A 12,832-nucleotide genomic window follows, 5' to 3' on the forward strand; every position below is an offset into this window, starting at 1 on the left:
CTGTAAGATTTATAGAAAACTTACTAAAAATATCCTTGAACACCAAGAAAATTCCAGCCTCTCTATTCTGTGACCTCTCTAAAACCTAAAACAGGACTGTCCATTAGAATGTTCTGTGATGATGGAAATAGTCTGTATCAGTGTCGTCCAGTATGAGAGCTGCTAGGCACAGGTGGCTGTTGAGCACTTGAAATGTCATTAGTGTGTGAATGAGAAGCTCAATTTTTAAACGTAAATAAAAGTTAAATAGCCAGAAGCTACTGTACCTAGGCAGCACAGATCTATAAGGGCCTAACATTAGCTTGAAGTGTCCTCTACAGTCATGAAGGGCAGATTCTATAAGACTCCTAGACCTACAGAATACCTTTTAATTCCTATTACGCATTTAGATCCCTGCAGAAGATGGCTGAAGATCATTTCAACTAGTATTTTATTGCAGAAAAGACAAGTCACTAATCCTGTGCCTCATAATACGTTATGACTAGAGTCCTTTTATTTACCTTGATGTCTTTAAAATCTGGGCTAAAACCATTTGCGATACTAGCTTTAAAACACTATTTGGTTACATGCTGCTCGTGGCAGTCTTGCAGAAAGAAAAACCAAAAACAAGTTGGTTAAACTTTTGGGTCTACTGTTTTACAAGAAACAAAGAATAGACAATTACATAAACTACACCAGTATAAGGCAGTTAGAAAACTTCAGACTACAGAAACCCTATGGATAAGTGACCCAGTCTCTTCAAGCAAAAAAATTATAAGGGCAAAAAAAAAAAAAAAAAAAAAAAGACTTTTGTCAAACTACAGATTAAGAAACTTACAGACTATGAACCAATCCACTATGGACTTTGTATCCTCATTAAAGCAAATGTTAATTTATATATACTTATAATACATAAGTAAAATGTATATCTAAAAATATATATGACAACTGGGATATGATATATGGCTGAATAGAAATCTAATGATACTAGGGATGTACTGTTAAGATATGATAATGGCATTGTGGTTTAAATAGAGTCCCTAATTTTCAGAAATACATATTGAAATATTTGCAGATAAAGCCATATGATGTCTGGGATTTGCTTCAAAATAATCCAGAGACAGCTGGGGGAGAAAAGGGAAGACTGGAAATGAAACAAGACTGGCCAGAATGTTGAAAGTGGGTGATGAATACCTGAGGTTACTCATACTTTTTACTTCTCTATATGTTTAAATTTCTTTTAATAAGAGTTTTTAAAATAAAAATGGTATATTTTGACTTTTTTATAATGGTGTTCTAAAATCTTGCTAATATTGTTTAAATTGTTATTCCAATTCTATAACCTTGCTGCGGCTTTGTGTTCTACTAATGTTTTCATGCCCACTGACCCCCAACAATCAAGTTCCAATCTAAATATTATTGTAGGCATTATGAAATTTGATCAGCCCACAGCTAACATCATACTCAACAGTAAGGCTGAAAGCTTTTTCTCGAAGATTAGAAATGAAATAAGGATGTTCACTCTTGCCACTTTTATTCAACGTATTATTAGAAGTCCTAGCCAGGCCAATTAGGCAAAAAACAAAAGGCATCCAAATTGGAAAGGAAGAAGTAAAACCATCACTATTTGCAGATGACATATTGTAAACCCTGAAGACCTCCCCCAAAACTGTTAGAAGAAATCAGTAAAGTTGCAGGACACAAAATCAGTATACAAAAATATGTTGTGTTTCTACAAACTAAACTATCAGAATATGAGTAAGAAACCATCCCATTTACAACTGTGTCAAAAAGAACATACCTAGGATTAAATGTAACCAAGGAGATGAAACACTGAAAACAAGACAATAATGAAAGAAATGAACTATCATACAAATAAATGGAGAGATATTCCGTGTTAATGGGCTTGAAAAATATTGTTAAAATGTCCCTACTACCCAAAGCAATCTACAGATTCAGTGCAATCCCTGTCAAAATTCAAGTGGCTTTTTCTTAGAACAATCCTAATATTTGTATGGAACTACAAAAGACCCTGACAAGCCAACTCACTCTTGAGAGAGAAGCACAAAGCTGGAGGCATCACACTTCCTGATTTCAACTATATTACAATACTAGAGTAAAACTGTCTGGTATTGGCATAAAAACAGACACATAAATCAGTGGAACAGAAGAGAGAGCCTAGAAATAAACCCATGCATAAGTGGTCAATTTATGACCAAGGAGCCAAGAACACACATTGGGGAAAGTACAGTCTCTTTAATAAATGGTATTGGGAAAACTGGACAGCCACATGCAAAAGAATGAAATGGAACCACTATCTTATACCATATACAAAAAGCAACCCCAAATGGATTAAAGACAAATAAAAAACCTAACACCATAAAACTTGTAGAAAAAAACATAGGTGATAAACTTCTTGACATCAGTTTTGTTGAATTTTTTTTTTTTTGATTTGGCATCAAAAGCAAACACAACTAAAACCAAAATCAACAAATGAGACTATGTTAAACTAAAAAGCTTCTGCACAGTAAAAGAAGCTATCAACAAAATGAAAAGGCAGCCTATTGAATAGGAGAAAATATTTGCAAATCACATGTCTGATAAGGGGCTAATATTAAAAATATAGAACTTATACAACCAAATAGCAAGAAAATAGTCTGATTTTTTTTTTTTTTAATGGGCAGAAGGTCTGAATAGGCATTTTTCCTGGCACCAAAATGGCTTGGGGCAGAAATAGGCTTCATCACTTCATAGAGTTATGTGATCCTTGGGTAGCATGCTTAACCTCTTGGAGCCTAAATATTTTTTTCTGGAAAATGAGAATGGGAATTAAATGAACCAACTTGCAAATCATCTATTACAATGTCTGTCCCATAGTAAATAATACATGTCAAGTACACTTGACATTGAGCTACATGGATTTGAAATGTGGGGTTGCCTTATACACAGATGTTTTCAGTAAGTACAGTACCATGCTGTCAATGTATTTCCTCTTAGGATTTTCTTAACTTTTTTTTTCTCCAGCTTACTTTATTCTCAGAAAATTTATATTTTGTATTAGAATACAAATATGTGCTAATCAACTGTTCATGTTATCTATAAGGCTTATGGTCAGCAGTAGGCTATTAGTAGTTAAGTTTGGGGGGAGTCAAAAGTTACACCTGGATTTTTAACATGGGGATTGGTGCCTCTTACCCCCATCATTTAGGGATCAAATGTATTGCTTTGTACCTACCTCTATGGACAGTTTGCCCACTGAATTTTTTTTTTAGGTTTTATTTATTCATGAGAGACACAGAGAGAGACAGAGACATAGGCAGAGGGAGAAGCACGCTCCTTGTGCAGAGCCCAAAGTGGGACCCAATCCCAGGACCCTGGGATCACGACCTGAGCCAAAGGCAGATACTCAACCACTGAGCCACCCAGGTGCCCCCTTCCCCTACAGAATTTCAATGATAGGACTGAAAATGTTTCCAATAGGCAGTGAACTGATAGAACAATACATAATTAGCCCTATTTCTTCCCTCAGTACAGTGCCTGGTACAAGTTGGCACTCAAATTCTGTTGAAAGAATGAGTCAACTAAATAATGAATACGACTACCAAAATATATTTAGACAAAGTGAACCACTCCCTTTGGGTAGAGAAAGATTGCTATAGCTGGGCCATCAGTGCAGTGTGGTGTAACAAAGAGTGTGCTAATTTCTCAAGACAGCTACACTGGTAATAGGTCAAAAGGAGGAAAGAAATTAGATTCAAAAGATCAACTAGTCACATAAATTTCAGGTTCATTTGCAAGGCTAATTTTATAGCCTTCTATCATCAGCCCTTCGTTCTCCATTCTTCCTAAGAGAAGGCAGATGGTCAAGTAAATGCAATCAGCATCACTGCCAGATGGCACTGTTCAATGGAAAAAAATCTGGACTGCTGGTCAAGACCCTCAGTGTCTAGTCTTCATTTTATATCTTAGTATAAAGCTTAACTACATACAGAACCATTCATTTCCTGTTGTTTTCAGATTCTTCCCTACACGGTGCTGAGCTTGAACAAGGTTGGGAGTCGTTCTGGCAGACAGTAGAATCACCTGGCGGGCCTGTTAAAACAGACTGTAGGGCCCCACCCACCTCTAGAATTTCTGATTCAGTAGGTCAGGACAGGGCCTAAGAACTGTCATTCCTAACTAACGCCCCGTGATGCTGACACTGCAGATTTGGAGACCACACTTCAGGAACCACTGAACTGAATGCTTTTCTCAGGTCTGTCATCCCAGTTCTAAAGTCCCTGGTGCTATAAATAGAAGATAAAAATGATGAACTCTGCTTTAGTTGAAACTTTTACTGAGATAATTATAAATTCACATGCAGTTGTAAGAAAAATACAGAGATCCCTTGTACCATCTACCCAGTTTTTCCCAGTGGAAAGAAACATCTTGCAAAACTACAATGTGATTATCACAACCAGAATATAAATATGATCCAACAATCCTATTATGTTTCTCTGGTTTTCTTGTACTCTCTGTATGTATATTTAGATGTATAGAATTTCATCCTATGTGTTGGTTTATGTAACCAGCACTAGAGTTAAGAGAACAGTTCCATCACAAGGAATAAGTGACTAAATAAATGATCGAAGCTAGCTCTTCAGTTGGATTAACACTATTTACCAGGTTGTAAACATTGTTAGCTAACCACCTGTGTTGCCACTATACAAAGTAAATGCCTTTCCTCATTCCCTGCATGCTGTCAGTTGTAACTGTTTCTACCTGCACAGCTAAATCTACCTTTGCTTCCTTAACTCATATTTGCCCAGTATTTTCCCACCTTCAGCACATAGTTTTTACAGTCGTATGGTCCTTTTTAAGCACTACACTCACATTCCTGTGTACAAGTGTGCACAAAGATGTACCATATTCCCTAAATTGATTTGCCTCTTGGAAGATGCTTGGGGTCAAACCAAACCACAGATTTGGAGACCACACTTCAGGAATGTATTATTTTTAAAAATAAATCTGGCCTTGGAATTGGCAAATAACTGGGTAACCCACACCCATCACTACTTACATTCAAGTAGTATTTTTATTTCTAAGAGTGTAATGTTCTTCATTTGCATTCCCTAAGTTTGAATAGCTAATGTAGATATCTTAAACTGTGATGCTTGAGCAGTATTACAACGGAGAAAAAAGGTTAGAACTTGTACGAGTCTTATGAGTACAAATAAAGCCATCTGTCCATGCAGAGGAGTCCTGTACCACCCCCAAAACAGTATAAAAGATGTACTTAAAGCTTCAAATTTTTCAGGGTTTTCTTGTCCTTCATATCATACACATCAGTGTAATGAACTCCAAAGGCAATATAACTATACTTTTGTTTATGTAACAAAAGTTTTCTAAAAACATGTGCATAAAGCAAATTTTTTACCTATCAAATTATATCTTCATTGTACTGGATCTTTCACCCTTTTCTAACAGAAATAATTGCTGAAATTCATCTCATCTATAGATTTGAGGTAGATCTTCTCAAATTTAACCTCTACTAAATACAGAATAATCTTAAGGCATAGCATATACTCATATACTTACATCCTTGGAGTGTTAAAGTATCAATTCTGTACTGTTATATACATGTTTCCTATATAACACAGTCCACACAGCACACATGACTTGTTATTTAACGTGTTGTACTGGCACAAAAGGGGTATCACCTGACCATCCTGCCTGTTATAATGACCTATTTCCCAGTGCTACCATAAAAAATAAAAATCCTCATACAGAGGAACCTACCCCTGTGTTTCTCTGGGAACAAAGACTCAGTATTTGCTACCTCAGTGTTCATGGAGACTTTATAGCACATAACTACTGAATATCCAAAAGTGACTGCATACTAAGCCCTGCCCTCTGTGCTAGGTTCCAGATCTGTATGTACAGGTGATGCCCTGCTGGGTATCTGGATGCTACATAACACTGCAAATTCAACATGTGCCCACATGCCGCCACCATCTTCCTTATCCCTCTAACCAGTCCACTCCCTCCAGATCCTCATCCTAAAATCCCTTTTCCCCAGAATGACACCACCAATGGCCCAGTTCCTGGAGCAAAAACCTGAGATCATGCTGGAGTTGGCTTTTCTGTGTTCCACAGATTGCCAATACCTGACTCTCGTATCTCTGGATTCCTTTCATTCTACTCATTACCTGTGTTACTGTCTTATTGCAATCCTCTCTTAATCTCTAACTTGAGTGATGACAACAGCCTTTGAAATGACCTCCCTGTCCAATTCTTGCCCCATCTCCACCCTGCTGCTACAGGGAGGGATTCTTCTAAAGGCACCAATTTTATTAGTGTCTGCCCAGAGTAGATTATTTCTGCCCGAACCTGCTTCAACAGAATCTGAATTTTTTCCTGACTTGGGTCTAGCTCCTTTCCACTCTCTTCTCCACAATGCTGTAAGTGATCCTTCTAAACCACAAGTCACACTGTGTCACATTGTCTGCCTTCCTGTACCTTTCTACCATAATAAAAGTATTATACTATCAGGCACAGTCTCTCTAATCTCCTGTCTCCCCCTTCTAGTCATTTCATATCTGTTATGCTGGCTTCCTCACTATCCCTGAAACATATCACACATACTCCTGCCACAGGGCCTTTGCATCTTCAGCTCTCTCTGCCCAAAACAGTCTTCACAGGTAGCTATAAGGCTAAAGAATTTACAACAAATCACTCTGCTAAAATATCACTTCCTCAAAGAGGGTCCTGTCTTCCCCATGTAAAATCACATACTTTTCTCAGTTTACTCTCTACCCTTTGGCCTGCTTTTTCTTCCTAGACTCTTCAACCACTGAGTGCTACATCTCTTAGCTTCTGTCCATGTGTTCCCTATGAAACAAAAACTCTATGAGAGTGAGGAGGACTTGGTCTCCTTTACTTCTGTGTCCCAGCACTTGTGATAATCCCTAGCACATGGTTGGGACTCAAGTATTTGTTAAGTGGGTGAATAAATGCCTAAAATTTATACATAGTTCTATAATGCCTTGGGATAAGCTCCAAATTCCTTAATATCCCTCCGCTGCTTCTCTGGTGTCTTCTCCTTTCACCCTCTGTTCTAAACCATACACTCACAGCTAAGGTGAAACCTATGTTTTCCAGAAGCCTCTTGTTACTCTTGGTTTTAAGTCCTAATCACCCTCTCCACCTCTTTCCCTTTGTCTTGCCTAAACCCTATTGTGCTTTCCATTAGCTCCTAGGAAAAGCCTTTCTCAGTGGCCTACACCGTCCTGCAGCATTAGCTCTCTGGCAACCAGTTCAATGCAGGCCCACTGTGCTCACCACTTTATATTTCAATGGGCTGTTAACTTCTTTGCCTTGCTGTTACACCAAGTTCCTTGAGGGCAATGCCTTCATCTAATTCATCTTTTTATTGCCAGGCTTAACATGACACTTGGGGTCTAGTATATGTCCAATAAAGTATATGAAGTGAAACAGTCATTTAAAAATAACATACAGTTGGTAGTTACAAATAGCCCTGCCAATCTAAACAAATCTGTTATGCCACTGATGTACCTTACAAGTCTAAACACAACTGACACTGTCAATGAGGTGAATCAATGAAAGAGCATTTTGTGACAATCTCTGTGAACATCAAAACTATACAGAAGAGTCACAGATGATAAGAATATGAAAAGAAATTACTGTAAGCAAAACGTATCATCACATTTTTCCTCTAAAGTATTTCTAAAGCTGTATTACTCAAGTGTAGTCAGTGAGGGTTTGTTAGGTGAGGAACAAAACTGAGTTTTAGAAGATCTTCTACAAAGATAACAGATAAAGTTTATTTTTAATAGTTTCTCTTTGATTTATGTAATATGCTCCAGAATAAACTAAAAACTTCTATGTTTTTAAGGGTGCCTGGATGGCTCAGTTAGTTAAGCATCTGCCTTCAGCTCAGTCATGATCTCAGGGTTCTGAGATCAAGCCCTGCCTCAGGCTCCCTGCTCAGTGGGGAGTCTGCTTCTCCCTCTCCCTGCAGGGCCCCTGCTTTCTCTCCCTCTCTATGTAAAATAAATAAATAAAATCTTAAAAGAAAAACATATGAACAGGAAAAAATGAAGATCAAAGATCTCGAACTCTCAGAAAATTATAACAAACCTAACAACCCAGTGAGTTACCATGTAAGAGTGAATAACCTAAAATTCCAAGCACATGCCACAGAGAAGAAACAGTTGCCAAAGGATCTCATTTGAATACATTAATAAACAGTATCCCAACAGGACCCTGTAAAACGTGTTAACTAAAGTCTCTATCCTGGGGCACCTGGGTGGCTCAGTTGTTTATGTGTCTGCCTTCAGCTCAGATCATGATCCCAGGGTCTTGGAATCAAGCCCCATGTCGGGCTCTCTGCTCAGTGGGAGCCTCCTGCTTCTCCCTGTCCCTCTGCCTTCTGCTCCCTCTGCTTGTGTTCTTTCTGTGTCAAATAAATAAAATCTTTATATACTGTATTTGCAAATAAAAATATTGGTATCAATTAAAAATGGCCAGGAATTGATTTCATTTATCTCAACACTCCCCCACACCCCCCTTATACATATAATCCTGAATATGACACATATAATCATTGATATAATTCAGTTACTGAGAGTCTTTGGATGATAGCCACCCTTGATGGAGAACATACTATGTTTAATCCTTACAATAATTCTACAGGGTAGTTAATATCTATTTTGTTTTTACTTAAATGAGGAAACTAGGCATTAAAAAGGTCAGTGAGCTTGCTCATGGTAACACCAATAGAAAGCCAAGAGTTTTTAGATACAGCAAAGCTCACAGTAGTGGAAAAAACAAACACACAGAAAAACCAAAACCAAAACCAAAACATTAATGCTGACAGCCAGTGGAATATTTAACTCAAAACTATCATAACAAATCTTTCCATAGCATGAAATCACTAAGACTGTAGCACTAGCCACTGGCAACATGGGTCTATTTCTTCTCTGCTTTATGACACATGGAATTGTCATCTAGTTAGATCTTCTCATTGGCAGCCTCGGGAGAGAAATGTTTAAATAGCCTAAACCCACCAGCATAGCACAGACTTACCTAAGCTCGACCTCGTGTTGGATCTTTCTATTATCGCGTGCTTGCTGGGATTGTTTAACACTGAGCGCTTGGCGAGTGAGATGTCAGCCGTGACCCTTGTGATGGATATCCTGGTGGCGGAAAAGTAACAGAAGACCCTGAGGTTATTAGTGGAATACAAGGGGACAGAAGTACATTCCCAAACTCACCTAAGTATGAAATACATAGTGAATGGTATTTTCAAATGAAAAGATGTTAGGGCACTTAATCATTCATTTTTGCTTATCTCACACCTTAGCTGACATTTATCAGTGCTTACTAAGTACTAAGCATTTTAGCTGGATTATCTCACTAAATCATCCTGCAAAACTCTAGCAGAGAGGTTTCTTATAATCCTACTTTTGCTGATGAAGAAATGAGCCAAAGCAGGTTAGTTATCCAAGGCTATATATTTTTAAACAGTGGAGCTGGGGTTTGAACCCAGACTCCCAAAAACTTGTATTTTTAGCCCCTGCACTCTCACACCTCCCAAAGTGTGGTGCTGTGAAAAGCACCAAGAATAAGTAAAAACAAGACAAACATGGTCTTCCTTCAGAGAGCTAAGAGTCTAGTTAGTGGAAGAGATGGGAATGAATCAGAAAAGTAATTTTCAAATTGTCTCTCCCCACCCCCATTTTCCAGTATATTTACTGAAAAAAATCCTCCTAGAAGTGGAGCCACACAGTTCAAAGCCCTGTTGTTCAAGGGACACCTGTATGTGAAGTTGAAAGCTAAGAGATTATTATATCCATGAAACTATAACAAATTTCTGTTTCGAAACTCAGAATGAGTTTTTGTAAAATAAAAATGACAGAAAGAAAAATTCAAAAGAAGAGAGCTGGAATATTAAGAAAATCTAAAGGGTAAAACAAACAAGGGTAATCTAATTTATTTTTATTTTTTATTTATGATAGTTATACAGAGAGAGAGAGAGAGAGAGAGAGAGGCAGAGAGAGAAGCAGGCCCCATGCAGGGAGCCCGACGTGGGATTCGATCCCGGGTCTCCAGGATCGCGCCCTGGGCCAAAGGCAGGGGCCAAACTGCTGCGCCACCCAGGGATCCCCAAACAAGGGTAATCTAAAGGGTTAAAAAAGGGAAAAAAAAAAAGGCACAGAGAGAAAAATTATACAAATGAGAGAACCACCCAGGAGGCTCACCTTCTATAGAACAAGAACTCAACGAAAAAAAAAAAAAAGCCAGAATTAAGAGTCTTGATTTTCCAAGGTTCAGCACAGAGGTTGAGAGTTCTATTATCGGGACATAGTCTTATAAATTTCGTGACATGGGGGACAAAGGAAAAAAGGTCCTACACTAAAGATCAGAAATGGAAGTGTTCTGTGCTTCTCAACAATGGAAGCCAGAAGATAATGGGGCAGAAAGCTCTCAAAAAAAATTTTTTTTAAGATTTTATTTATTTATTTGAAAGAGCACAGAGGGAGAAAGGGAAAATCGGACTTCCTACTGAGCAGAGAACCTGACGCGGAACTCAATCCCAGGACCCTGGGATCATGACCTGAGCCAAAAGCAGATGCTTAACGGACTGAGCCACTCAGGCATCCCAAAAGTTTTCAAAATTCTAAGGGGAAATTATTCCCATCAGAATTCTGTAGCCATTTTAACGTTCAATTACATGGAAGGGTTGATGAGAGATACTTTTAGACATTCAGGGTCTCACAAAATTACGTACTTTTCTGGGGAAACAACCAGAGGATGTTGTTAATTGAAGTGATAAGGAAAACCCTAGATCAACAGATCTAAGGAAAGGGGGCTCCAACCCAAGATGAAGGCTAAAGGAATCTCCTGAGTAATGGTGAAGGATGTCCCAAAATCACAAATGTACGCCCAGCAAAGAGAGAACCGTCCAGATTGCACATGGCAGCATGCTTCCAGAGGTTCAAGAAGACGAAACTGAGTGGCTGCAGGATGCATTTCCATATACTGTGAGGAGGTCCAGACAACTGGGGAGTCCAGGACTGAATCAGTGCCAAATACACAGGAAGTTAAGGACGATAAAAAGTAAAATTACTTAACTCACAGAAAACACAGAAGAAAAAGTGATTATAGTATATAGTGTGGCTCATTTGAACATTATCCACATGGTCATAATACCTACTAAAAACTGGAGCCAGCTGAAAGGAGGATTTAAATGTTGGGAGTGCAGGCTGAGAGGTGTGCAGGCCGGGACAGACAGGAAGATGATGCGTGAGAGCTAAATATCCTGTGAGGTAGGAAGCCAGTAGCCACTGCCTAACACCGATAACTCAAGTAGCAAATCAGGCATGTTATTGGGAAGGAAGGAGTAAATAACCAAAAGATAGAGCTAAAACAGTTCAGAGTGGCTGCCATCTGAAGAGCAGGGCATTTAGTAAGTGTGGGAAGGGACACTGGCTTTTACAGAGAAATCTGTGTTCATCTATACCCCATAGAATTCATTCTTTCCAGAACTTGGACCAGTTAATAGAATTCTCTATCTGTAATCACAGTCATGATAGAAAATAGTTCCATACCCCGACCCACAAAATTCCCTTGTGCTGCCCTCTTAGTTGTCAGTCTGCCCCTCTTCCCTACCCCTGGCACCCACAGAACTGGGTTTTTTTTTTTTTTTTTTTTGGTCCCTAAAGCTTTCCCTTTCCCCAAATATTACTGCAGCCTTTTGAATGGAGCTTCTTTCACTTTCCATAATGCACGTGAGATTCATCTGTATTGTTGTATGTTTCCATTTCTTCTTACTGCCAGTGGGGCTGCTGTTTTTTTAAAAAAAATAAGCATATGATTTTTGAGCTTTTTGTACTTATTTTTTTTTTAATTTTTTTTTTAATTTATTTATGATAGTCACACAGAATGAGAGAGAGAGGCAGAGACACAGGCAGAGGGAGAAGCAGGCTCCATGCACCGGGAGCCCGACGTGGGATTCGATCCCGGGTCTCCAGGATCACGCCCTGCGCCAAAGGCAGGCGCTAAACCGCTGCGCCACCCAGGGATCCCCTAGCTTTTTGTACTTGGATGAAAATTTTATTCAATGTGTTAAAAGCAAGGAGACACTAAAACACTGATCTAAACATTTTCATTATTATTTCAAAATGCATTCACAAGTGAAATCAGGCTATAGGTGAAACACACAATGCTTGGTCATTGTTCAAGATGTTTGTATTTAAGGGCACCTGGGTGTCTCAGTGGTTAAGCGTCTGTTGGTATCAGCTTAGGTTGTGATCTTGGGGTCCTGAGATAAAGTTCTGCATCGGGCTCTGCATGGAGACCACTTGGGTTTCTTTCTCTCTCTCTTCACCCCTCCGTCTCCATCTTTTTTTAAAAAAAGTTATTTATTTGGGGGTGGGTCTAGCAGTTAGGGTCGTACCATCTGGGAAGCTCCAGCTATAAAGGAGGTAACAGTACTCCCTTCACATGGAGCAACTGTGGCACCATGAAGGGAGACATTCATTCAACACTGATTTATCGAGTGCCTACTATGTGCTAATCATTGGGGTGCTATTAAGAAACCCAAATTCTCATGGAAGAGAGAGTGAGTGGAAGGAAGTAGACAGATGTCTGATGTCAGGTGGTCATAAATACCATTAAAAAATAATGCAGGGTAATGAGGACACAGATGGGGTGAGGCAGAGGGTACATGCTTGGTGTTCAAGGAACACCTTTCAGAAAAGTTGACCTGTAGTCAGAGGTGAGGGAAGTGAGGGGATGAGCCATATGGGTAGTGTGGGCATGGTGTTCTAGGCAGAGGGCAGAGTCAGCA

At 39.0% G+C, this 12,832-nt stretch overlaps 1 protein-coding gene across 12 annotated transcripts in view; it reads right to left on the reverse strand.

Moving 5' to 3' along the window:
- Window positions 1–12,832, reverse strand: part of CACNB2 (calcium voltage-gated channel auxiliary subunit beta 2) — a 374,689-nt gene that overhangs the window by 7,981 nt on the left and 353,876 nt on the right. For all 12 annotated transcript variants that reach the window (XM_038529966.1, XM_038529968.1, XM_038529965.1 and 9 more), the window contains one exon: window positions 9,067–9,176. In XM_038529966.1, coding sequence (XP_038385894.1) covers window positions 9,067–9,176 — 110 coding nt within the window. The remainder of the gene's footprint in view (window positions 1–9,066; window positions 9,177–12,832) is intronic.

Source organism: Canis lupus, chromosome 2, assembly GCF_011100685.1.
Source record: "Canis lupus familiaris isolate Mischka breed German Shepherd chromosome 2, alternate assembly UU_Cfam_GSD_1.0, whole genome shotgun sequence".
In the NCBI taxonomy this organism is placed as follows: Eukaryota; Metazoa; Chordata; class Mammalia; order Carnivora; family Canidae; genus Canis; species Canis lupus.